At 37.0% G+C, this 26,180-nt stretch overlaps 3 protein-coding genes across 3 annotated transcripts in view; all 3 read left to right on the top strand.

The window, feature by feature from the left end:
* Positions 1–17,814, top strand: part of LOC124638061 (papilin-like) — a 109,137-nt gene extending 91,323 nt beyond the window's left edge. Inside the window, exons 8-17 of the mRNA XM_047174867.1 lie at positions 10,592–10,775; positions 11,201–11,361; positions 11,439–11,981; positions 12,059–12,325; positions 12,663–12,804; positions 13,001–13,176; positions 15,611–15,806; positions 15,938–16,015; positions 16,221–16,342; positions 16,585–17,814. Of these exons, the coding sequence (XP_047030823.1) occupies positions 10,592–10,775; positions 11,201–11,361; positions 11,439–11,981; positions 12,059–12,325; positions 12,663–12,804; positions 13,001–13,176; positions 15,611–15,806; positions 15,938–16,015; positions 16,221–16,327 (1,854 nt within the window). The 3' untranslated portion in view covers positions 16,328–16,342; positions 16,585–17,814. The remainder of the gene's footprint in view (positions 1–10,591; positions 10,776–11,200; positions 11,362–11,438; positions 11,982–12,058; positions 12,326–12,662; positions 12,805–13,000; positions 13,177–15,610; positions 15,807–15,937; positions 16,016–16,220; positions 16,343–16,584) is intronic.
* Positions 17,815–18,108: 294 nt separating this feature from the next.
* On the top strand, positions 18,109–21,736 carry LOC124638183. The gene is made up of 3 exons (XM_047175076.1): positions 18,109–18,531; positions 18,937–19,129; positions 21,217–21,736. Exons 1-3 carry the CDS (start codon positions 18,241–18,243, stop codon positions 21,519–21,521), a joined length of 789 nt encoding a protein of 262 aa, XP_047031032.1. The 5' UTR covers positions 18,109–18,240; the 3' UTR covers positions 21,522–21,736.
* Positions 21,737–22,283: 547 nt separating this feature from the next.
* Positions 22,284–25,540, top strand: LOC124638454. Its single transcript, XM_047175424.1, has 3 exons — positions 22,284–22,800; positions 23,529–23,733; positions 24,623–25,540. The coding sequence occupies exons 1-3, from the start codon at positions 22,567–22,569 to the stop codon at positions 24,898–24,900; spliced, it is 717 nt and encodes a 238-aa protein (XP_047031380.1). The 5' UTR covers positions 22,284–22,566; the 3' UTR covers positions 24,901–25,540.
* The last annotated feature ends 640 nt before the right edge of the window (positions 25,541–26,180 follow it).

Below are 26,180 nucleotides of genomic sequence, written 5' to 3'. Positions count from 1 at the left end.
AGCTCCCTCCTGTCGACACTTAACTGCGATAAACGCTACTTTACCCTAAAATCGACTATTAACGCTACAAAAAATCCTATAGCAACACACGAAAAAAGAACGAAGAAGAAATAATGAATGAAACCACTCGTTAAATGTTTGGGAACATAAATTTTAAAAGGTTTACAATCAAAATGAAAAATAACAGAAATAATGTTAATAAAACAAACACAAATTATTTAGACAAAGGTTTTAACAAACATTGAAATGTTTCCACCAACCACATGAAAATAATTTTACGATGATGGCACCATTAGACCTCAAAAAAGTAACAAACATTTTAACGCGCCAACGCTGACCAGAATTATAGGTTTTCGAAAGAATTCACTCTAATACAAAGAGATTAGTAATAGCGTAGTAAAATATTATGAGAATAAAGTAATCAGCGGTTTTGGACGCGAGCCAGCAAATAGTGGCCGAACCTCAATGAGATCCGTCATTCACAAGCCGGTACATGAGAATTGTTTCAATCACATCTAAGAAAATATGAACAAATCCCTGCTAGACAAATGTACAGACAATATCGTAAAATCGTAAACAATGAAGCTCGTTCCACAATTCAATTTGCTTAAACACAGTCAGGGTCTTTAGAAACCATGTCAAACATTATTTTCTGTGCCCAAAAATCGTGTTTGTTTATACCTTGTCTAATATGAACAACTGTTAAACAAGATCCTAACGTGTAAGACCCATCTCTAACGGTTCACGTATTTGAATTCTAATTTAAATCGCGATCTTATAAGCTTGGTCCGGCTAACCCGAGTACGTGATCAAACTATCGTTATACAAACGAAAGATAACTAAACTATTATTTGAACTTCCTTATCGACATGTGTGAATTATATCTAATGTAAAAATAAATTCGTGTGACGCAAAATACAAGATGAACTTCAAAATATGAACAGCTATATATAGGACGCTGTAAAAGTTGTTTGCTTTTTACAACACGCCCTTGGAAAGGTTTAGCACACTGGCCGACAGAAACATTTTATATCGTAAATTATTTACGATTTTATTTATAACATTTTCAAAAATACAGCCGTTTGATTTGTGGCTAATAAAAAACGTCACAAATTGATTGATGCGCCTCTGCCGTTTATTTCGGGCCTATGAATACGAACTATTAAAAATAATTACGTAGCAGCATAATGTAATACACAGAAACCAACTGTGATTTCATGCATCGAATAACTTATACCATGTTGGATACAGCCGCGTACAATGTATTCCACTCCACATACAAACTAAGATGAATCCCTCGTAACTATTTTGTACCCAGAAAGGAAAATGAACAGAATATAGAAACATCATACATATGGAAATGAGAAAACGAATTGCATATTACAACAAATGAGTTTGGCCATCTTATTACTGTTTGCCTTTTTTGCTCAAAAGCGTTGTTGCAATGAATGAAACCTAAAAATGTACGTAAACACGAGAAAAATGTGCGTCCCGATCGTCGGTATCTCATTCGAGCTCGTTATCTCGCCTTCAGATGTTTGCACTAGCTCAAAATGTTTTATTAACACGCAGCCTATCTAGCAAAAAAAAAAAATTACGAAAGAATGTATTTTTTTACAACTCAGGGGTAATCTTCATTGCCATTTTGATATGTTTGGTGAATTTGTACCACGGTCAGCATTTGTTAAAATATCAGTGTCTGCACTAAGTGATGGTGTAAAGACTACAATACGTATGCTAAGATAGTGTCGTGAATAATCTAGTATTGTTAGTCAGTGCATAGACCTTTTTATCTGCCAATGCCGTTTGTATACGTTATTGTCACGTTAAGATTTATTATCTTAGTAATTGGTAACCTAGAAAATTACTTACAAACTAATCTATGCTTTGAGATTCAAATCAGATTCGCAGATTCTCTAGTTGCTTGAGTAACTGCGACCCACCAATTATGATTTAAGCATGCATTAACACGTAACCAATTAATGCAAATACAATGTTCCACTGAATTACGCACACCTACGTATGTCCGTAACGAATTGTTGTTTGCGTATGACTTGTCCAATCTGTACGAAACTTCGGCAGTTGGAACAGATACCAATGTTTATTGTTGTTACTAAATAAACATACTAAAAACGAATGTAGGTTATCACCTGTTATGAACAAATCATAAACTTGTTCTTATCAATAACATTACATTAAGATATTAATTTATATCAATTTAATCGTTCTTGGATACAGAGATGTAATCATTCGGATGCTTTTATTTTCGATTTAGAATACGACGATCTTTTATCTTAATGGTGATTTTATCGATAAAAGATATTGTTGTCAACAAGACGACTCTTTGCTGACCAAATAACACGTTGGTCTAGTACAAGAAAAGACAATTTGTGAGTGTTAATAAATATTAAACGAACAATGAAAATGGTGAATTTACCTGTGATTATGTTGGTGTTTGTCTTGGTGAGTATAACTTCATATTTCTTCAGTTTTCTATAATATTCGTTTTTAACGCATTTCCTAATAGTATTTTTTAGGAAATTTAAAACATAGTTGGGTCATATTCAAAAAAAATGTATATTAAAACGTCCAACAGAGTTATTCTTTTTTAAAGAATAGCTACTAGCTAATTACTCTTAAAACAGAATAAACATTTATTTCAGCATTATGAAAAACAAAAATAACGCCCCATAATCCTCAATGAATGATTAATTTTAAAAGAAAACTACAACGTAGAACATTTGTTTTCATATAAGCAAAGCGTGTCCACATTCTTGGCGCGACATTTAGAAAACATTTTATTATTCAATATTAGTATTTTAACTGACAAATAATTGATTTCTTAGCAGAGCATTGTGGAACCTGAAGGAATTTGCTAAAATTATCATGAAATATAACACGCAGAATTCAGGAATAATTAATTAAAGCAAGTCTTGATTTCACTTCATTTCTGTTATTCCTGTCTGTTACATTAGTAATTTTAATATTTTTGTAGTAGTTATCAAAATTATTTTACCTAAAACATTAGCAACTGAACTGTCAAAAGAATCGACGAATCAAAAATGTTCGGTAATTTTGAGAAGCGCAACAAGCACGAAATATTGTGGTGCAGTGATTATTCGACAATTAAAAGTTACTTATTACTGTGAGACTTTTAAAGTATCGGTAAGTACTTTTACTGTTTTATAACTCAGCTTAGAATAAATGTATATTGACACTATCACTGTACTATACAAGTTTCGTATAAAGTAAGAATTAGCATTGAAAAAGAGATTTTTTTAGATTAGACACAAGCAATTTATTCATATCGGTTATCATATCGATTACTTTTTTCTGTGACGTAACAGATATGAACGGTTAAGGTTTGTTCACAGTGTACGTACCGAGATAAAAACGTATTTAATCAAACCTACCACTTTTCTTTTTATTTTATAATTTTATAAAGGTATCTTTACGAAAAGTCGACATGAACAGAGTAAATAAAAATCAATCCACTAATAAAATATAAAACTCGAAAATGTTTTCTATCGATATACATTTTTACAATCGATATTTGCAGGTAACATCATGTATTATAATGGGATAAGTTTGGGATAGTTACCTACCTACGAATGGCTTTAGTTCGGGTATAAGAATTGCTGTGGGGTTTGTTTTAGAATATTTAATATTTATGTATTAAGGTTTTCTTTTCTTCACAGGCAATATGCCACTAACACCAGGTGGACGACAGCGAAATTATAGAGAACAATTCGAATACTACTATCTACTTATTTTCTTTTAAAAGTACGTCGTTATATACTGACCCTAATAATTCGTCTCTGTTACTTTTCCGTTATAACAATATAGCTTTCCTATCTGTTTCATATCTGTTTTTTACAAATTTTTTGAAAACGACCCAGTTAGTAGTGATTATAGTTTTAGAAGCAGCCAGCTACGCTACTTGAGCAGCTGAGCTTACAGTAAACTTTGAATCATGTTTGTGACTTTTTATGCATTTGTTTTTTGTATGAGTATCGATCATTGCCAATTAAATACATCACCCCATTGGCAAAGTGTAAATTATAGTAAATTGCAAAACGTCTAGACGGTCCATCCCGAATGATACCGGTCACCTAGCGTTGATTAGAAAAATTGTACAGACGACATTTTAGATTCGACAATTTAGGTCAAACACGTACGCCAATTTATAATATTATTTTGTCATTGATTATTGATCTCATTTTAGGGGTCGCCCAATAACTTCTTCGTAAATGCGTTTTAAATGATACGTTGATAGTGATGTAGGTAGGACCCCGTATAAAATATCGTCCCCATCGTTAAACACGACGTTTTCTTTATAACATATCAAAGCAATAAAGCCTAGTAAAATACTACTCAAAGATTAAAGACGAACTTGAAATTCTTCAGAAAACATTTCTCGCGCTATTTTAATTTACCTCCTCGTAAAGTCTGACATTGGCAACTGTTTGTTCAATTTTATTACCAGGAAATCAGCATGATCGTTGAAAATTCTTGCTTGGTTATGGAACATTGGTCGGCGGTTATTTGGCGAGTGTGTGTACCTACATTGTACCTATGTACAGTCTGGTACATGTGTAAAGTAGGTACGGCGGCGGCATGGGCACGGAATGTTGGCGCCATTCATACCACGACGGTGTTTGGCTTAGACGACGGATATCACGTAAACGCCGAGCAAACCTCCAAACTGAAGAGTCACGCTTCTCCATTTGCCCAACTTTATGATTATTGGCAAATATTAAACAGGTGTGATATGTACCATTGCTAAACACCTCAAGTGCAAAAGGTTAGCATCTAGATGTGACTCCGGTTATTGTTGGAGTATTTATAGCTGTTTGTTCATATTGAATAAGAGCTGTTATGTTGCATGATAAACACGCCGCGACCCAGTTGCCCGTGCGCATATGGGTGTTTGCATAGTCGCTCCGGCGCACTCCCGAGCCACCTTTGTCTTAGTTACCGACTACGACTGAATGGCTAATTTAGAATCCCACTTATCTGATTCAGTTGTTCATTCGACCTGAATATTCCGGTTTCATAAATTTCGTGCTTACGTCATACTGATGGCATGCTATTGTCTTCGTTATACTATCAATAACGGTGCGACCCTATATGCCTGAAGGAGAACATAACTTTCAGACCTAATTTGGATCAAAGCTGATCAAGCGTTAACTTAAAAGTGAGTTAAACCAGAATACGTATTTGGATGGGTTAATGCGAAAATGCCTTTCAGGAGTCAGGTCCTTTCTGAGTCATTAAAACGTTAAACGTTAATGAAGATTGTAAGCTCGGTGCACTGGATACTGTCTGTGAAATTATTCTGCGGAACAGCAAAGAGACAAGCGAGCTAATAAATTTATAATGCCCAATGAGCGCACCTCATCGCGTATGATAATGGAAAGTCAACGACTGGTCCAGTTAGAATAATAAATGTAACCTCGGCAATTCATACTCTAGCCGTTGCAGGCGCTAACTACTCGCGTCTAAATTATTAAGCTAGATATTTTTATTATTTGATTCGCCTTGAAGATTTTTCCTTTTTTTGGCTCAGGTCTAACAACTCATTGTCCTATTTTTCTATGTTTGCGTCAAATTGCATGCCCTAAACGTTTCGGCCTTGCCAACGAGTGTGTCGGCCCATAAACGACAAACAATTGAAAGTAATAAAGTAACATATGCGTAGACTAGACAACTGATTGCACAGTGAAAATACAAACTTTGTACAATTGTGCGTGCGCATGGTACGCGGCATACGTACGCGGCATAAGTGAACCAATAATGATCTAGTTTTACAGTTCAATTTATTCAAAAGAAGATTCTATATTCCCTTCTTAGTCATCGGTGACTTTAAGGGCATTAACATTTGTGTTTTCCTATTTTCAGCCATTACGCCCTACGGCTGTTTTCTTTGATTTATGAAAGGTGTCAACGACTTGAATTGCTATGAATAGTTGCCAAATGATTGAATCATTGTTTATTATTGAATTATTAGTATTATTTGGATTTTGCCTTCTCTAAACGTTATTGAAAATACTTATTATATACATACATGCTTAATGCTTTGTCTTTTTAATACAATACTGAAATGTTGGATCATCATATGATTCTATATCATTCTATAAATAAATATTTTTTTCTTCAGTTTCACCTTTAAGATCACCCACGTGATAGTATACCTAGTAGCATATTTTTAGTTTCTGACTACATTATAAGCGATAGCTACCTAGGTTCTATACCTTCTATACCTTTGGAAATCTCGGTGGAATAAGAACTGATGTTGCATTATTTCTGTTTATTTAACTAAGGGGAAGTCCACTACGACCCTTTAAATTACTTGTTACTGACACTAATTACAGATACGTGCATTAAATAAATTAGAATAATATAATTTCATTTAACGATATCAGTGTACGTGTCATTGTCAAACAATTAAATGCATCTGCCTCTAATTGGAAATGTATTTTTACGAACGGACAGTTCAGGGCTCAAATGGTCGTGTACTCTATATCAAATACTGACAAGGCTCATATTTTAGACATTTAACTGCGCTGCTGAATTCGGCCGACCAAACAGTTATGAGTGGGTTTTTAAATAGGGACGTTACGCAGCACGCGTTACTTTAACTTCTTCAATTAGTTAAAAAGATTGGAAGCGTTATTTATTTTAAAGTTTTGACCTCCCGTAATTCATATCGGCGCCTCTACAAATCAACTAACGAGTAAAATGTTTTGGAGATGAGACTATTCCTTTATTTTGTTATTTTCGTGAAGCAGGCTTACGTTAGTAATTGTTGGACAAAAATGGTCTCCCAAAACCATTAAATCAGTCGGTTCCACCCTTGATTTATACAGCCTGTCCTGTCAGCTCCTCCGAGCCTTTTTCCCAAACTATGTTGGGGTCGGCTTCCAGTCTAAACGGATGTAGCTGAGTACTAGTGCTTTACAAGGAGCGACTGCCCTGCCTGACCTCCTCAACCCAGTTACCCGGGCAACCCAATACCCCTTGGTTAGACTGGTGTCAGACTTACTGGCTTCTGACTACCCGTAACGACTGCCAAGGATGTTCTATGACAGCCGGGACCTACAGTTTAACGTGCCATCCGAAACACAGTCATTGGTGTCTAAGATATACTTAGAAAGTACATACAAACTTAGAAAAGTTGCATTGGTACTTGCCTGACCTGGAATCGAACCCGCGCCCTCATACTCGAGAGGTTGGTTCTTTGCCCACTAGGCCACCACGCCTGTCCTGTCAGCTTTGTTCCTTTAATAATAAATAATGTACCTTTGTGTCAGCATAAAAACACTTCTTACTTTGTTAGCTATCTCCTGCAAGTCGTCTCTTTAGATTAAGTAAATTATTGCCGGCAATAAAACTGATTCAGTAGCACTTACGTGCGGCCCAATACATCAATGTCGACACCCTCACTCCCGTTAAGCACATGAGGTTCTCCACAGAGGGCGAATTCATTTACTGCCTTTAAACATGACTCATGTAACACTTCATTAAGAAACAGCCTTCTAACATTTTGTTCGACTGAAACAGTCCAACGTGAGATTTGGCCGACCTTATCTTGTAACCTCATAAAAGTGCACATTAGAGGCGACTAATGTTCTAAATGCATTAGTGTCACATTAATAATTACGAAATGTTTGTGAGTGCAGTTAGGCCAGATGTTGAGTACAGCACCCTCATTCCTTGTGTGACCCCGCGGCCTTGTCACAATGAGATCAAAATGTAATGTCCTACCGCAGTGCTAACTACGTGCTTTAAAAGGTTTCGTAAGAAGCGATAAAACGATTTCATACTACTCTGTTGCTAACGTACGTGAACAAAATGGTGTAGCAGCTTAGCAAGGTTCAATAAATCACACATCGCCTTAGTAGATTACAACGCATTAAGATTAACAATGGAGAAAGACATGAGACATTAAAAGGCGCTTACGTTGGTCAAAGGTCCGGTGGGAGTCGTTTCAGGAAATACGCAATCGCAGCAACATCAGCGATTTATTTATTACGCACTGCTCGGCAAAGGCCTTTTCTCGTGAAAAATCATGTAGTTTGATTACGTTTGCTTAGGGCAGAATGTATTTCAGACGCCAGTTTACAAAATAAACTTAATGTTATTTGGTAGCTTTTCGTAACGTTTCAAATGTTTCAGCACAGAAACAACAAGATTCACTTCATGTGTCCTTGTAAAGTCCACATTGTAATGCGAGGTTTCATATCCTAAGCACGATTGTGAGGGCTTGAGCGGTCTCTTTAATCTCTCGGCTACTCGGCTTACGCAAACACATTGGAACATTTTCTCAACCGTGTCAGTATCTGTATTCATTGTCTCTGTGACATGCTAATCAGCCATCTTCATTATAACATTGACCGGTTGTTCGATATGCTGGTATCGTCGCATTTGTCAATTAGCTAAGCTGGATGAAGGATGAAGCTCTTACTGGATTATTTATACCGGTAACTTTCACCCTGTTTGGATGCAACATTAGTTCAACGTAAACTAATTCACTCGCTCAATATTTACCTAGCTGTTTTAAAGTGTTACACACTATTATTGTTTCTTTGAAGTGGAGTTATTTTTGTGATCAATTTCAGTTTCTTGCTGAAAATTGTTCCATTCATATTTCTGTTAAAAGATTTTAATGAACATTTTATGTTTATGATCCATCATTTCCACGATTGATTTTATGGTAAATATAAATAGTAAGAATTTGAGACAGCTCATTATCTGTAAATTATATGGCTATTAACCGCTTGGCGGACCCGTAGTGTAACAATATTTCAGCTACGTCAAGAGACCTATTAAAACGCGATTAATCGTGCTATAAAATTAACATTAAACAAGATTGGAAACAACAATAACATTATATCTTAAAGACAAATAAATAATAACGACTCCCTGCTTTACATTTCAATGAATTGCATCTACGACTCGAGATTTATACTTGCTTGTAATCATCGCTCGCTCTCAAAACATCGATACCATGTTCCTGAAATAGTTTGATATAAGTTTATGAATATAAGTCGATGGTTATGTCATAATAGTAAAGTATCGTCTTATCGTAACATGGTTTGACTTAAGGTAAACAAAGCTATTGGTTTCCTATAGTGAATGTGGATTATTACGGGATCTCATACGTGTTAACTGGTCGAGATGGTTGCCCTATTTATTATCGAGACATATTCATTCTAAACTACTGCATTCATAACATAATTTAAAATTGTAGTTGGTTTTCAAACAGATGTAATTTCAAATTTATTTTAATAGAATCTCGCTCTACACGAGCTTAACAAGATTATTTGCTTTATGTTTTATTCTAATCTTCCTGCAACTTTGTTCAGAAATAGCCGTTAGCTAAGTTATAATAGGATTTAATGGAAATGGTAGATAAAGATTTTATTAATGGAAAAAAGTGAATTTAATATAAATACAAAAGGTTTCACACTGTAAATAATTAAATTCAACACCTCAGATATTGCGAAGACATTTTCTTTTAATTTCATGCCAGAACAATAAAGTCGTAGGCACTCGTACCTTTAGCTAAGCAATTCTAAAGTACTATTATACCTTTTCCCAGCAAGACATTAATTAAGGCCCCTATAAGAAAACAAAGAGCACGCAAATCAAGATCATACAAGAACGCGATGCTTTTGTTAAAAACTTTGAACAAACAAAGCTTTCTCCGTAATAGACTTACTCTCATTACGGACGTCCGCACTCCGTCTAAGTTAATAATATTGTTAATTTAAATACGAACCGAGTTTCTGTTATCATGTACCTACGATATTAAGTTGTAATGCTGGTCGGCTGGTCTGAAACCCGTGTAATACGGTGACAGCTTAATCCCGCCGTGTAAAACTTACGGCTCTATTATATGAAACTGTGACACATCAATTAGAGCGTGACTACCTTTTATTTGATGTGATAGGGGCGGAAAATTTTACCCGTCATAGTGACCCGACTTTTGCTTTGAGAAATAATAAGGTTGCATTAGACGTATTATATACTTTTCTTGATGTTATTAAGGGAGGTACTTTCTGATCATAGAAACTAAGCTTTACATCATCGATTTTTAGTAGTCCGCAAGAGTAAGCATCTTTAAGAGACCATGTAAAATTGATGCACGCATTGCAGCTGCTGAATTGCGTAATAAAACAAAATGCCTATTGCAATACTTAGGACAGCATCATCCATACAAAAAGGATGTCTTGCATCACTTTACATGTTGAGAGTTGGCACCATATCGTTACCTCATTTTTGGTACTCAAGATCCAAACTGCCTTATTAGTCTAATGGTCACATTATCACAAAGAAGCCGATGTCATTGTAAGTAAACCTAGATAGGCAAGTTAGAACTTCATACTCTACTGCAACTTTGAAAGCGGTAACAGTTGTCGTGAAAATTTCATTTAAGGGTAAAACAACTCTAAAGGAGCTTGTTACATTAGTATCTAAATCTACTGCCAACTTATTGGATATTAAGAAGAAGCTGTTCTAGAGTTCCCTGGTATATTCAAGCATCTGGACATTACCATTGTCTGATATTGTTAACGTTGTTGTTCAGGCGGTGGGTCGCGAGGGCGTGCTGTCGTCGGCGTGGTCGCGCGAGCTGCGTTGCGGGCGGCGCCTGGTGTCGGGGCTGTTCTCGCGCCCGCGGCTGCCGCTCGGCTACTCCTACGTCGCCACCGTGCCGCGCGGCGCCTGCAGGCTCAACGTCTCCGAAGTTACACCCAGTGATAACTACATAGGTAAATACACAATAAACTCTCGTACTACATTTCCAAATTAATGTGTTCAAAGTCCAAAAATTAGACACCGCAAGAAGTTCTCATTGAAATTATAGCTGGTGTTTTTATTGAATCCGTCTCGCATATTATTAATGGCGGGTCCACATAATCAAGAGATGAAGTGTTTGGTAGTGCAAAGATCGATGTCGAATCGATTAATGGAAATTGCACATGCGCACCGCGGCGCAACTCTTCAATAGAGGCGCCTACGCCGCAAATTGTGAGATAAATGGAGGTAGCCGTCTGCACAATTGGTGGTTAATTATTCGCATGACGCAGCCGCTAGCAATTTAGACGGGTTCAACAATTCGTTGAACGGTTGTTTATTCAATTACTTTCGTTTAATTTTGCTTATTCGATAGGTACAAATGTTTGTTTTTGTGTAGCGTTGAAAGTATCCAACGGGTCGTACATAATGAACGGCGAGTTCGCGGTGTCGGCGCCGGGCACGTACGAGGCGGCGGGCGCGCGCTTCCACTACGCGCGCGACGGCTCGCGTGACGCAGTGTTCGCGCACGGACCCATACACCATCCCATCGATATCATGGTATGTTCAGTTGTACCCAAAGTGGTTATGAAGTTCCGAGATAAGAACATAGTAATTAATATTTGCTACATTTTCAGATTCTATATACGCAACCTAATCCGAACATAAAATACGAATACTTAACTGACTTAGAACCAGACGAAACAAGTAACGATATTCCGACAATCAATCCTGCTCCTCACCACGCTGCGCAACGCCACCACCGGCATCACAACACAGAGGCACACCTCAGAGACCAGGAGACGAAATCCGACCCTTCATTGTCGAAGTTGCCAAATTTCAACAATTTGGAGAGTCAATCCCAAGTAGAGAGCAATGTGATAGGCAGCAGGAAATTCGTGTGGAAGATTCTAGAGTTCTCACAATGCTCACGTAGTTGTGGAGGAGGACTGCAGATTGGAAAGTTTAAGTGTGCTGAAATAACGGACAAGGGAGATAAAGAGGCGTCTCCCTTCCATTGTAACGGCGCTCCTCCCCCGGCGCGCCGGCGTCGCTGCGGAGGAACCCCGTGCCCCCCACGTTGGAGATCAGCAGCCTGGGGTCCCTGCCCTGTCTGTGGACCCGCTCACAGAACTCGAATTGTGGGCTGTGTACAGGACCATGCCCGCGGAATTACCAAGGTATGTAAAATACGAAACCAGATATTTAGACCAACATTGTTTAACTATTAGAAGCTAATTGAGATTCCCATTTTCAGATAAGCGACCAAAAATGTCCATTACCCATGCCTCCGAGCAGTGAGATGTGTGACATTCCTAACTGTGATGGTACGGCTGCCACGACGAGCATACCGCGACTAGACGCAAGACGTCAAGTGCGACCCAAGGACCGCACTGACACGTTCAGAGAAGGACCAGTGATATCCCTTGCTACTAACTTGACTGATAACGACATTGGAACTACCCCTGCACCGAGCTACAGTCACAGCGCTGGCGGGGGATGGCTGTATACGGAGTGGTCCCAGGTTAGTGGTCTTCTATGTAGATCTTGGAAGACCTTCAAATTTTCGAATTTCGTCATTAAAATATATTCAAATTCAAAATCAAAATATATTCAAAATTTAGAATGATCGGTGTAGGTACTAGTTTTCTAATAAAGGTTTTAATTAAAACTTACTGTGCGGGTTTGGTGGTTTAGCTTACAGTTGTTTATGACTGTATGACTAAAGCCGCATACCAAATAAGCTTCCTTAAGGTTCTATAATTCTAGACGGTTTATGATACAAGAAAGTTATACAGTTAATGTTATTTGTTCATGTTTGGTCATCTAGGTCTGATTTAAATAAAGCTCGTATATTTCAGTGCGTGGGCTGGTGCGTGGGCGGAGGGGTACAATCTCGAGGTGTTCGCTGTGTGGATCCGAACGGATGCACTACACATCGCGCGCCTGAACAAACTCAAACTTGTTCTGTTAGGAAGCAGTGTGATGCACAGTGGTTTACTGGTAAGTGTCGAAACAATATTAAAGCTATTGATTTTTATTAGACTGATCACACAATCTTTACTTCGGATCCTTGCTTATGGAGATACTTTGTAAAAACCTACACTAGGAACGAAGCCTAATATGGGGCAACAATTAGAAAAGTATTGCTTTTTTAATGAAGTAGTTCAAGTAGTTAAAACAAAACTAATTTGCTCAGGTGAATGGTCACCCTGTTCGGCAACGTGCGGTGGCAAGCAAGTCCGCGGTGTGATCTGCATCGGCGGTAACGGCAGAAGGCTTCGTGACTCCTCGTGCAGAGGAAACAAGCCTGAGGCTGAGCGCGCCTGTGGTGGCGCTTGCAGCCCTTCGTGGTACCTTAGTGATTGGACTGAGGTAAGTTGCTTTTGATAGATTCATTGTTTGCCATATTATATTTTGTTTGCCTGTTTCTGATTTGTTCGGTTTTTTATTGTATCCTGAAGACTGAGGCCGCGAACGTACAGGCAGGTGGCTTGCTTAGCGCCTAGTGCCTAGCGGCTTTCATCCTGGCTATTCGACTAGCTAGGCGCTAAGCGCGCAGTGCAGCCGGTCGCGTTCATTTTAGAACGTTCGTTTTACTGGGCTACTCGCTAGGTGACGCGCTATACACTAGGCGCTAAGCAAGCCACCTGCCTGTGCGTTCGCAGCCTAAGAAAACTACTTATGCACCCGAATATTTCATTTTTTTATGTTCTACCGGCTACACAGAAACAATTTCTGTAAAATGAATACAATAGGACATTAAACGTGTAGGTAGATGGCGCTTCATACAAATGTCTACTTGAAACTTGGAAAATTATTTATAAAGCAAGGACAGAGCCACCCTTTACGGCGAAGTCGGACTAAATTCATTTATCTAGACTAGACAATCTCACGGTCCAAACTTGCAGACAAAGGAGACAGACAATTTTCCTTGTTTCAAATGACGAAACGAGCTAAGTTTCGGTTTCTAAAGCTTAACAACAGATCTGGACATTGTTCTAGCCTGTAGTTTGATGCTCTACCCGTCAATTTAAATAAGGGGAATAATTGCAACCGCAATACCCCATTAAGTATAGCTTGCTGGTGATTTCACAATTTGTAACCTTTAAATGTTACGTCTATTTTAGTTGGTATGCTGTTCGTTACTTTCATCGTTTTACGAAAAAACAGGACCTCAGTAAAGTTGCAGCTTTATACGAGTAACGTTTCTTATACCTACGGTATCCAGTGACACAAGTTAATAAGAATTGAACCGTCCAAATAAATTGAGCAAGTTTTACGTTTCAACTGTGAATCATAGGTACTACTAGAATTGAAGATCAAGGTTCGTGTAGTGGAATGTCCGAGCGATTAGAGCAATGATTCCAAATATGCCAATGTTGCTGGGCCCGCCCTCGCTAATATGGCTAATTAAAATGAGTACGAAACAGATCAACGAATTAATCCATACTAATTTTCATGTCGTCAACCTTATCTTCAAACATGAGGCCATGAGTTATGGAATAATTTATTGTTATGAGATCCACCTACAAATGTTTATCCGCATTCACCGACTCAATTCACAGGATGTCTTATGATTCTGACTTATACAAAGTGAAAAAATGAAATGAAAAAATGAAAAAAAATGAAAATGAAAAAATGTTTATTTGTCTCAAACTGTCACAATAATTTTATAAATGAGACAACCCCAGTAAGTAATTAATAATACTTGTGTTGGGGCTATCTCGCTCTTTCCCTTATGTAGCAAAATTGAGACTAGGTTTTACAATTGAAGACTTAAAAGTAAATACAGACAAAATAAAGTAAAAGTAAAATTAAAAAAATAAACTTAAAATATGAAGCAAAAATCTTAATCTTAATCTTAGATTTTGAGTAGCAGCAGCTCTTTGTGTTTAAAGTGATTGTGTGTGTGTGCGTGTGTGAGTGTGTGTGTGTAAGTGTGTATGTGTGTGGAACGTAAGTGTGTTTGCCTATTATGTTATGTGTCGTATGTGTGCGTGTCTTCATTAAATGTATGTATAGTAAAAAATCGCTTACTGAAGTCTGTTCAAAATAAGTTCAGTCTCCTCGTAGGTGAGTGTTTTTAGCCACTCAGTTAATAACTTTTTAGTCACGAATGCAGGCTCATTGTGGAACCGTAGCTTAGTGTTAATTTTATTGTAGATGTAGGCTGATTGGGTTGCGTATTGGCGCTGGGCGAAGGTGGTTCTGACCCTTAAAGTGTATCATACAGACCTTATTGCTTTTGAAATAAGTTTAATTTGTCTTGTCAAATATTATTTCTTCTTTTAGTTTAAGCACAGTTTACTTAATACTTACTTCGAGGTTTTGCTAAGAACGGCAACCTTTATTTTGCTCGCTAGCTGGGGTCATTGACACTTACGTACTTTGTCTCTGCTTTAATGACGTTCTAATTATGAAAACAAAGAATAATTCCTGTGGCTAACCCACTAGATGGTTTTGATCAAATTTTTTGGAATGCATTATAGAATATCTTATTAAAGTATAGGATTTCATGTGATTAGGTACGACCATACATACGACTATCAACTATGGTAAATAACTTACCACGATAAACAAACTCTATTTATTTATTTTAAAAAAGTACTACCACATCACAAATTTTTGACATTCGATAACTTAAACTATTTACTTAGTTGTATTTCGCAGATGCTATGCAGATGAATAATTGTTTAAGTCTGTGTGCAGGAGCTTATTGTACTCTACTTGTTCTTCCGAATACTTCTATTGACAAAATAATGCTGCTATTCGAGTCCTTGATAGATTTTGTTCTCTATTCCAATAGTGCCAAGGTCCATGCGAGGCTGGAGTGCAATCCCGCACGGTGTGGTGCGCGCGAGGCGGTGCAGAGGGCGCGAGTGGCGCCGCGCGTGACAATGAGTGCGCAGGAGTGCGACCGCCGGCCAAACGCACCTGTGTGCCTTCTCGCTGCTCCACCAGACCGGCTATCAAGACTGCTGTCGTTAATGCACCTCCTTCAGGTTTGAATTCTACCAGACATTCTATCTTATAACCTTGAAATACATATAGTTTTCCTAGTGTTCTATCTTACCTGTTTTTATTCTGTTTTTGTGTTTTCGGTCTTCTTGCTTGACAATAGTTTTTGTTGCAGTTTCGGATCCACAACAACGTGTGACAAGACACCAAAGCCATGCCGCTCAGAATGTGAAAGACAGATCTTATGCTGATGGTAATTATGAAGAAGCCATTTAAAATCAATTATATCAAATATTACCATTTTCTTTTAACTCTTCAGATGTTTAAACACTTTAGGTAGCATGTCGTCCTTCACAGTCAATAAATCTTCTTGCCAGTACAAATCAATCTAAACTCGATCAGCTAAAATAATAATATCTAAGCTACAATTAATGTTAATGAACTTGTGCTTTGCGCAGGAGCATGCGTGGACAAGTTGAACAACTGCGCGCTGGCGGTGCAAGCGCGGCTGTGCCATTACCCGTACTACGCCGACTACTGCTGCAAGTCCTGCCACGGACGGTAAATCATCAGGAATGGAGTAAGAACTATTGTCTGAATATCCCCATTACATTTGCACATTATGTTCTGTAAATGAAAAATGTTAACTTTTCTTTGTACTTAGCCTTTTTTGGTGGAAAATCATCAAATCATCTCTCTCGCTGTGGGGGCAGCTTGAGGGAGTGTCAGACTCATTCGAACAATACCGCATCCCGGGTTCGTCCCATGCCTTTCAGTAATGATTTTGCTTCATACCATTTGACAAGTCCCTCTCACCCTCAGGTACAAGCAGTAACCACTAAGGCGCTATGACACGTATTGTGATACAAAATGGACGCATAGTGAGAATACGTTATGTTAACAAGTAACAAGCCGAGAACCGCGGAACACAGCCGTCACTGATCTACGCGATCAAATACTCACTGTTACAAAGAATCCTTTCACGAAGAAAGTGGAACGCGTAACTTCGCTTCGATTAATACGTTAGGAAAGGTATCAAAGCTAATGCACCGAGTGTTAAGTCTGAATCAAACCAAAGTGAAACAGACTAAGACTTAGATATCGGATTGACTTACCTAAATGACTCATTCAAATGCTCTATGAAAATGTTAACTCAATGTTCTATTGTGCTTCACACTAAAATGTTGACGACGAGTACAGCAGTGTGCGCGCGGCTCAATATCTAAGTGAACTGTTAACGTTCGAGTTTCTGTAAGTATTAGGAATAGTTTTGTGATCTCCAGATTGTTTAGTCGGGTTTTGGAGTCGATCTGTGAACTGTAGTACTCTCGAAATTATATTAAAAAAAAATGTTTATCTTTTACATTATACTGCACGACATGTTATCGAGTTCAGCACCTATTCGCGTAGATTTGTTTATAACATGCCTGTAACCTAGTAATGGAAACGCATTTTACCGAATTTCGTATTCTGTGTATTACATTAGAGATTAATTAATAAGCATGTTTGGAACTACAGTTCATTTTGCATTTGTAATGCAACTTAGGCTATGCTATCTAGATTAAGAACAAAATAGTATTTCTTATTGTTGTAATAGTTTCTTCGGTATGTACTTATAGAAACTATAATGCTGGATCCACACGTCTTCTAATTAAGTTTATAAACATTTGTCAGTGAGGGATGTCGGTGTAACATTGTAACAGTTGCGCTTGACGTCCCTCGCCGTGACGAACGTTCGCGGGCGTGTGGTGCAGGCATCAGTGTTCATAATAACTTATTACACCGATTCTATTGTCAAAGAGTCAGTTCTGTATTATTAAAGAGTCGAGTTGTGTAAATAGATAATTATTTTTATATGTATAGTGCATTTACTTACTGGCTGTTAAGTATTTATACGATTGTATTAGTTAAAACATTGTACCATCACAATAATGTATGTATTAATTGGTTTTTCGCTAAAAGTAACTAGAGTTTTGCCTACCGTTTAGTAAATTTTTGTCTGTACTAATGATGCATATAACAATGTACAAAAATAATAAGCTTTAAACACTGGTTGTTGTTATTATTTAAAACCCAAATTCCTTGGAAACACTACACTACATTAACCCACCCACTTCCACCATAGTTAAGACAGTCATAAAGTCGTTCTTACAGACCTCTCACACCAGTAGATTTTCCGAGGAGCAAAAAACTGCATGATGTCAACATGATAATTTATCAAAAAGGACAGCTATTACTTATATTACACCAATATTTTCTACAGATAAATGTCCGTCTACAATCAATTGTCTTAGATTTTCCCACAACTCACGTAATATGTACTTCAGTTATCAGAATCTCTAGATATTCTATCTGTCCTTGGCTAGTTACACATGTCGAGACCAATCGAGTGGCGATTTGGAGAGCAATATATTATTGTCTTTGCACTCTCTAAATGGCAATGTGCATTGTTTTGCTAATCGTATCGCACGACTCGCCATGGATACAGAGGATACAGAAACTGTAGTTGAAAATGGAACAGAGATTGAAAGAGAAGAGAGAGAAACTGTAGTTGAAAATGGAACAGAGATTGAAAAAGAACAAAATGATGTTAATAAAGAAAAAGAAAAGAGGAAGATTGAGCCTCATCCTTGTTACCAATCATTTAGGTTGGCGCTCAACCTTATTATAAACATCTTGATATGCCTCACAGTGTTTGTGTGTTTGTTGTACGCGTGCAGCGGAGAATTTGCCATGTTTGAACTGCACATCATACTGAGTGTTCTTGGGGTAAGGTATTGTTATGTTACTCTATGAGAAATTCTTCTGTTAGTGTGTTAGTAATGTCTACGTCAAAAATAAGCATAGCAACTATACTTGGTTAATTTTGACATTTTGATAGATTTTCTCATAATCTACCTGGTTTCTCAATTAGCGCCCAATTAGAATAAAAGAAAATTGAAGAAATAATATATGGCATTGCACATTTGCTTCACAAAGGGAGCAGCGTAAGTTAAGCCTCTTTTCCGAGAAGATTAGGATACTCATATCTATCACTAGAATTCTGAAGACAAATATTAATTTGGAAAGCAAATATTATATCTCTGTTTAACTTAAAATCAAAAGCAATATAAGCAGAACACATTAACTAGATACATCTCAAAAATCCTCCATCCAATGCATCTCCTTTTCCAGTACCAATTCGTGATGTGCCAAGCGACACTGGTGGTATCACGGTACAATAGCTGGTCGATGCTGATAAAGCGCCGGTATAGGAAACACATACACTGGGTGATGCAGGTGATTGCAGCTGCGATGGTCCTCGCTGGCACGGTCCTCATAGCGCTCCAGAAGAGCACACACTTCGACACCACGCATGGACAACTTGGTAAATAGTAAAGAAAGTTCTGGAGATCTTTTAAATTGGAATTTAAGAAATTAAGTTAAGAGTTAAGAATCAAATCGAAACTTTTCAAGAAAAGCAATGATGCCCCTTTTAGTAAAGCAATGTCTAATAAAAATATGAAAACTCGAGCGTAATATGATTGAAAATTGAAAGTTTTGAAATGCACTTGGGAAAATGTTAAATGACAGATTACGGAGTAGTTCAAAGTGAAAACCTAAAATTATAGAATGTGATAAAAATAGATATGAGATAAAGGCAAGACCACACTTAAAGCGGAGCGAGCTATACATCCGCGTCTTGCAAACTGCTTTCACATAAATTCGTACGTCTGTGTCGACTGGTCTCATAGATAAGCTACAAGACTTCTTAATAGCGATTGATGTCCACACAGTTAACGAAACGAACATGATCAGGAAATGGACAAGCGTGCATATAAAATGTAATCACTGTCAGAGCCTAATCAATATAGTCCAGTCGAGTTTTCCTAGCCTGAACCATTGAGTATAGGAAGATTCATATTAATAACAGAGATGAGTCTGTTACAATTTTGAAGTAAAAGTTTGATCGCTCAGCGCTAGCACTGTGACCTCAACCTATTTTGAGCTGCACAAGTTGTAAAAGTTAACTGAAGGAAATAAGTTATTATAGCACTTATTTATAGATAGCTTATGTACAAACTCCGCTATTTACAAGCGTAACTTATTGCCTATACGTGGCATGATTTCAAACGGTAAACGTATGAATAATCATTTACTATGTTGTGATATACTACAGTAGTGATAAACTTTCTTGATAGGGTTGAGGGTCATTTATTGTAGAGCCGAACGCAAGTATTAATCTTGAGAAAACATTCAGCACATCTTCTAACTACGGGTAACTATGATGCACGCACATACTCTCATTGTAACTGTCTGGGCTCAAATTATGACAACTATTAACGAATGCTAGATATTTAACCACTGCGTTTCCATGAAGGGTTTAATATTAGGTACAGTGCAATTCAGCCATATTTTCATTGACTTAAAATGCTGAATACCCAAACATCAACGTACTTAATTAAATCTCAGCAGTTTGTCTGGAAATCAGTGCTCATCACGAAACACCATATAGCAACGTGCAGCTTCATAAACATTGTACGTGAAGTGACCATTAGCCCCGTAGAATTTATCTAAGTAGGTGCCCAAAGTACCTCCCTAGGGAGTATTTTACACTACTTCTTATTCCCAGGGTCAACACTAGAACTTTTTAATGCTGAAATGTTTTAATGGAAATATAAATGTACCGTCCGGTGTACTTTGGTCATCTTATTCTCCTTAGCTGTAGCAAGAAGGCATGAAATATTCGTTTAGACTTGTTTATGTTTGGAGATATGTAGCTATTCGAATCAGTAGCGTGTACCTGTACGTGTATACGTGTGATTTAGAGTTTAGTATTCACCATAATTAATCTCTAACTGCAGATTATAGCCGAATCCATTCATTGTTTTACGAATGGAGATTGAATTTTGACATTCGTTTCATAGAAATTATGTCCAATCTCTAATCGAAAAGCAACGGATGGATCTGTTATTATAATCCGCAGTAAATTAATGAAGAAAAGTATTGTTACCAGTCATAGGTATGCATATCACTTGATAAAATACGCCAGTATAGATAAAACGATTAGATTTTTATGAATTAGGTCAGATATTTAATTTATTAATGACCGATAAGATTGTATTAAGGCATTTCTACTCATTCATTACTCATCATATAAAACCGGGGTCCTGGTGGTGAGCTAATTACTTTGTCCAGCAGTGGACTACCAAAGATTAGGACAATGCAATCTTTGGTAGCAGACTGGACTGCAAGCTACTTAGGGGTAACCTAAAAGATCAATTTCAAAATGTCGCGGTATTACAATGTTGTGCAATTTATATAAAATACAAAATGAACAAAAATATTGCAGTCCTTAATCATAATGCAATTTTATGTATTATGGTAAATGCACAATTTAATTGATAGTCCAGGCTGCACCTCAGTTTAACTATATAAAAGTGACTATTTATTACTCTACTTTTTTTATTCCAGCTTTGGCAGCGCTGCTCTGTTGCCTGTTAAGTTTGCTGAATGGGATCCTGACTATATTTGCTGCGAGAATATCTGAAAAGATAAATTTGTTGTGGGTCAGACTGTTCCATTACTTCACTGGCGTCTTCACCTTGTTCCTGGCTGCTGGAAGTCTCTGTGAAGCCTTCAAGTATGATTTCTTTAGAACATGGACGGGCAACGAAGTCTTTGTTCCAATCCTCATCTACATAACCTGGATATTCACAGCATTGGTGTCATTGGACTTTTGGATCTGGTGCGGAATAAGGATCCGTAAACGGTTCTAAACGGTTGTTTATTTCCATTTTTATTGGACTTTTGTATGTGACTTCTGTATTTTTTTAAATTGTGATATTTTCTTTGTTTGTGCAAATAGTATTGAATTGAATTAAATCTCAATTGTATTTAATTATTTATATGCTCACTATATAAATTTATTATGCTGACATCCCTTTTGCACGAACAGAGCCCAAAACACAATCCTACTATATTAAATTAGAAAGTTTGTATTTTTGTACCCCCTGTACGCAAAAACGACTGGATTTTGATTAAACTTGGCAATTACAATGTAGTATATCTATACTAATATTATAAAGAGGAAAACTTTGTTTGTTTGTTTGGTTGTAATGAATAGGCTCAAAAACTACTGGAGCGTTTTTTTAAATTCTTTCACCATTCGAAAGCTACATTATCCACGAGTAACATAGGCTATATTTTATCCCGGTACGGGCAGTAGTTTCCACGGGACGCGGGTGAAACCGCGGGAAAACGGCTAGTGTTAAATATAGAAGTGGACAACTAGCCGGTGTTGATGTTGAAAGCTTTAAGGTACTTTTTCCTGTTTCTGTTATTGAAGGGAAGTCTGGGGCTAAAAAAAGCTGAGCAGAAAGGAGAAGATAGGTAGTTGTAATATGGAACAAACCAGTTGGCTTAGCGTAGGTAATCTAATTGTAGTGTCGAACAAACAACGTTCAACAAGTGGGCTAAACGACGTATATATAAAAACACGTGTAATCGAATAGCGTTGATCAGTCAATGGACTGGCTGTTTTGATTGAACGGCCATTTCAACCAGTTAGCTAGCCTAGGCCTCTATCAGTTAAGAAAATTTTGCAACAATAACAGTCGAAATAACCAAAACTCAGATCGCCCAGTTACTATTACGCCATAGCTGTCGTCAATGTTGAAGTAGGATACATTAGTATCTGCCCAGTTATCTCAAATCGGAGATAACGTACAACTGATTGAACTGATACCTTTGAGCGTTAGTATTTGTGAGGATCGGAACTGTGCAACTACGTTAAAGATAATTTGGGACGAAAATTAAGTAAATATGGTTCCACCGCCACCCCCGCCGCCACAACCAACGACTTCTAGTATGGAAGAGGGTGTTAGATTCGGAGGACCTGAAAAATACAAAATGTCAAGCTTCGTTGTATGGATAAACGTGTTAACTACTGTAACACATTTCCTTCTGGGTGCAATTGCTTTTACTGGTTTTCTTATAGTAAATCCCTTCTGGAATGTGCCCAAGTTATCGACGCACGTTTATTTCGTAATGATAGGGGTAAGTAAAACTTTTGTACCTATTTTTTGTTTGTTCTCAGACTAAACAAACTTCATGCTTCTTCATTCAGGAGATCTCCTTGTTTATGGTTTTGAAGTGTGATGATAACTGTATGCGATTAATATTTTAAATTTAGTTCTATAATTTGAGTACATACAAGAATTATGCACGAATATATTATTCTGAAATGCACACACGACGGAGTAATTCTGTCGTGTGTAGTATCCAGAAGAATTAATAATGAAACAAAAAAATGAAACCGGGATACACAGGTCTACAATTATTTCTGTTAGATAATAGCAGAAAGTATTATATGCAGAGGTAGTTATCCGACACTCCTCCATGATTATCTAGCCTAAAATAGCGTTATCTCTCATGAATGAAAAATCCAATATGTTACAATTTTCCTCAAAGTTCCTCTATCTCAAGTTACCTATATCATCAACGACTACAAAAAAGTGGTATTTTTTGTTCTTCTTTTGCCTCATCTCTTCTTGCCTTTATCATTGACTGTAAGTGATGCTAATTTCAAACATGTAATGTTCCTGAACATTTGTAATCAAATGAGAAAGAACATATTCCCCATTTTCTTACTTTAGATCGTCCATTGCTTACCTCTTAATGATTGTAATATTTCTAGAAACAACGAGTTTTAAACAGCTAAAACCATTTACTATCCTTTGATGTTGCCAATGGCAATATAACAAACAAGTTCTTTTCTTCTGCAGTACATGGTGCTGATGAGCCAAGTGCTATTATCGTACAACCTCAACACGGGATTCACAAATAACTTGAGGTTCCCGCAGAAAAGGATGTTTCACTGGGTCATGCAAGTGATTGGAGCAGGAATTGCATTCATTGGGTGTTGTCTGGGACTAGCCGCAAATGCTGATGCAGATATTGAACATCTAACAACTAATCACGGAATTATTGGCAAGTATATAGCTCTCGCCACTCTGTCTAACAGACTGTCTATTAGTCCCGCCTAGCTCTTAAGATCTTAGAACAAGTCAACAGATTTTGGGATTATCCATTTAATAATTAATTATGTGGGGTTACAATATCGAGGAAGTGAATAAAAATTATCGTAGCATGAGCGGACTAATGAAACGAAAAAGAAAAATTTCGAAACTCTATTTTAGATTTTTTGAGATCGTGTAATGTTTAATTTCTATACTATATCAACGATCTCTCCTGCAGATACACCTATGTCAGATTAAGAATGCTTTCATTCTCATTTCAATGAGTCAAAACTGCGCGAACTGGCATTGATAAATAACTATCTAAAATTGTGACGGTACAAGTAAAAAATAGGACGAACAGGAAAATATTGATTTATTGCGATAATGCGCATTACAATATCGAATACTTGACGATCAAAATAGTCCTTGCATATTTTCACTGAAACGTTTATATCATCATTCAATTTTAGCACTAATGTTACTGTTGTACCATCGGTTGAAGTGATTTATGCTGTGTTGTGGATATCTACACAAGTAGCCTCTTGAATCGTATAGCCTTTGTTAGTCATATTGTCAACACTCTTATGAGTAAGGGGATTTATTAGGAAGTAGAAGAAGTATATACTTATAAATAGCAAAAAGTTCTAGTAGAGTTCCGTGTGAAATGTTAACCGAAACTGTGGTACCTATATCTATCATCGATTAATTTTACCATGAAACTGTTTTAAGGATACCAATATAATTTTTTCTAACATAACATATTTTCAACTTATTGGCAACGTATTTGTGAAATGTTAATAGGCCGTTATAGAATCGTCAATATGAAACACGTGTATATTTTATCTTCAAAATGCTTTCAGGATTCATCGCAATGTTGCTGACAGCCATGAGCTTCGTGGGAGGAATCATGCACATAATAAAATGGGAGCAAATGAGCAACAAGTTCTTCGAGGGGTTGTATGTATGCGTTTTTACTTTAACTCTCATCTTCGCCCACTCTGCATTCTGCATTCGAATAGCAGATTTCGGCAATGGCGTTAGCGAAGTAATGGTAATATTTTTCTCTGTGATCGCATTAATTTTGACGTTAATAATGACTTTCATTGATTTGTTGGTACGCACGGGTTACTTTATGTAGATTTTATTTAGTGTAGGATAGGGTGTCATTTCTGAAACATGTACACTCGTGAGTATCTAAATTGTTGGAGATGTGGTAAAAAATATTTTATGGCGTCTTAGTATTGAACTTGGGCTCAATTTTCGCACGGCTATCAAGTTTTCCTATTTTTGCTATACCTTTAATTGCGCTACGTTACTATGTCATGAATGAAAATATAACAAACCAAGTGTAAATAGATTTACCGAAAAAAGAGGTTGGTACCTTTGCCGACTTACCTAATGCACGAACTACGGTGTTTAAATTGAACTGTTTTTCTACAGTATTTTCATATTATTTAAATTACATTTGACTTATTTACTGGCTCACTGCCCACGAGTGTACATTTTCTGAAAATTTAATAGGATAATAAGAGAAATTGCATGCCCTGGTAAGTACTTTGTTTGTATATTTGTTCACATGTTGAGTTACCTGCAGACAACATTTATGTATTTCGTGAATATATAAAAATGATGTCATCGGTAAAGCAATTACCTATAGCAATATTCCATTATTATCTACTACTTAAGTAGGTTGATTAATGGAAAATATTATGCGTACCCATACTTTAACTTAATTTTTATTTACCATGTATAAAATTAATAAAACATTAAGTAAGTTACGATTTTTTTTTTGTATTCTAGTTGAAACCTTTCAGCGGCAGTCATAAACTCATAGGTAAGGTTTTAGAAAAACCCTCTTACTTAAAGCTCAATTCCACCATATCTGACTATTTTTGGGGCATTTGTAGTAAGGAACCTCTGCGGATACGCTACTTGTATTTTCAATACAAAGTAGCAAAATCCTATTCAACCAAAATAATTTGACTAACTTAGTTATTGAATCGATTGTGCGATAACTCGTGACACATAGATAAAGTGATTTAAACCTTAATAGTTAATTAGATCGTAAAGCGACCAAAAACAAGAGCAATAACATGTAATAAATTGATTGCAATCCATCTCACTTCATCTTGTTCACTTCAAAGGATTTAATTAGTACATAGAGTGGGCTTGTACATATTGCCAATGCGGTCATTGTCAATCGCAGACCACTATCTAGACAAAGGGTAAGGCAGGTCACTCCGAATCGTAGTAATTGAATATTATTACGTATTAACATTGTTTTGTTATCGGAAGGGCCCACCAGTGAGCCAGCGGTTGCGCTTGACTTGCAAGGAACTGCAATTAAACTATTATAGAATAGTGAACTGATGAAATCACTGATTGATTCAATAATTCAATATATCAAAGTACTTCTTT

The sequence above is a fragment of the Helicoverpa zea genome, chromosome 17, assembly GCF_022581195.2.
Source record: "Helicoverpa zea isolate HzStark_Cry1AcR chromosome 17, ilHelZeax1.1, whole genome shotgun sequence".
NCBI classification, from domain to species: domain Eukaryota; kingdom Metazoa; phylum Arthropoda; class Insecta; order Lepidoptera; family Noctuidae; genus Helicoverpa; species Helicoverpa zea.
The sequence above is the reverse complement of the archived record's forward strand: the minus strand, read 5'-3'. Positions and strand labels throughout refer to the sequence as shown.

What these genes read in the sequence shown, in the direction of transcription:
- LOC124638454 (XM_047175424.1), top strand. Translation starts at nt 22,567, where the DNA reads ATGGTTCCACCGCCACCCCCGCCGCCACAACCAACGACTTCTAGTATG. An exon ending in TTTATTTCGTAATGATAGGG is followed by an intron (nt 22,801 to 23,528) that starts GTAAGTAAAACT and finishes TTTCTTCTGCAG; the next exon opens with TACATGGTGCTGATGAGCCA. An exon ending in AACTAATCACGGAATTATTG is followed by an intron (nt 23,734 to 24,622) that starts GCAAGTATATAG and finishes AAATGCTTTCAG; the next exon opens with GATTCATCGCAATGTTGCTG.
- LOC124638183 (XM_047175076.1), top strand. Translation starts at nt 18,241, where the DNA reads ATGGATACAGAGGATACAGAAACTGTAGTTGAAAATGGAACAGAGATT. An exon ending in TCATACTGAGTGTTCTTGGG is followed by an intron (nt 18,532 to 18,936) that starts GTAAGGTATTGT and finishes CTCCTTTTCCAG; the next exon opens with TACCAATTCGTGATGTGCCA. An exon ending in CACCACGCATGGACAACTTG is followed by an intron (nt 19,130 to 21,216) that starts GTAAATAGTAAA and finishes TTTTTATTCCAG; the next exon opens with CTTTGGCAGCGCTGCTCTGT.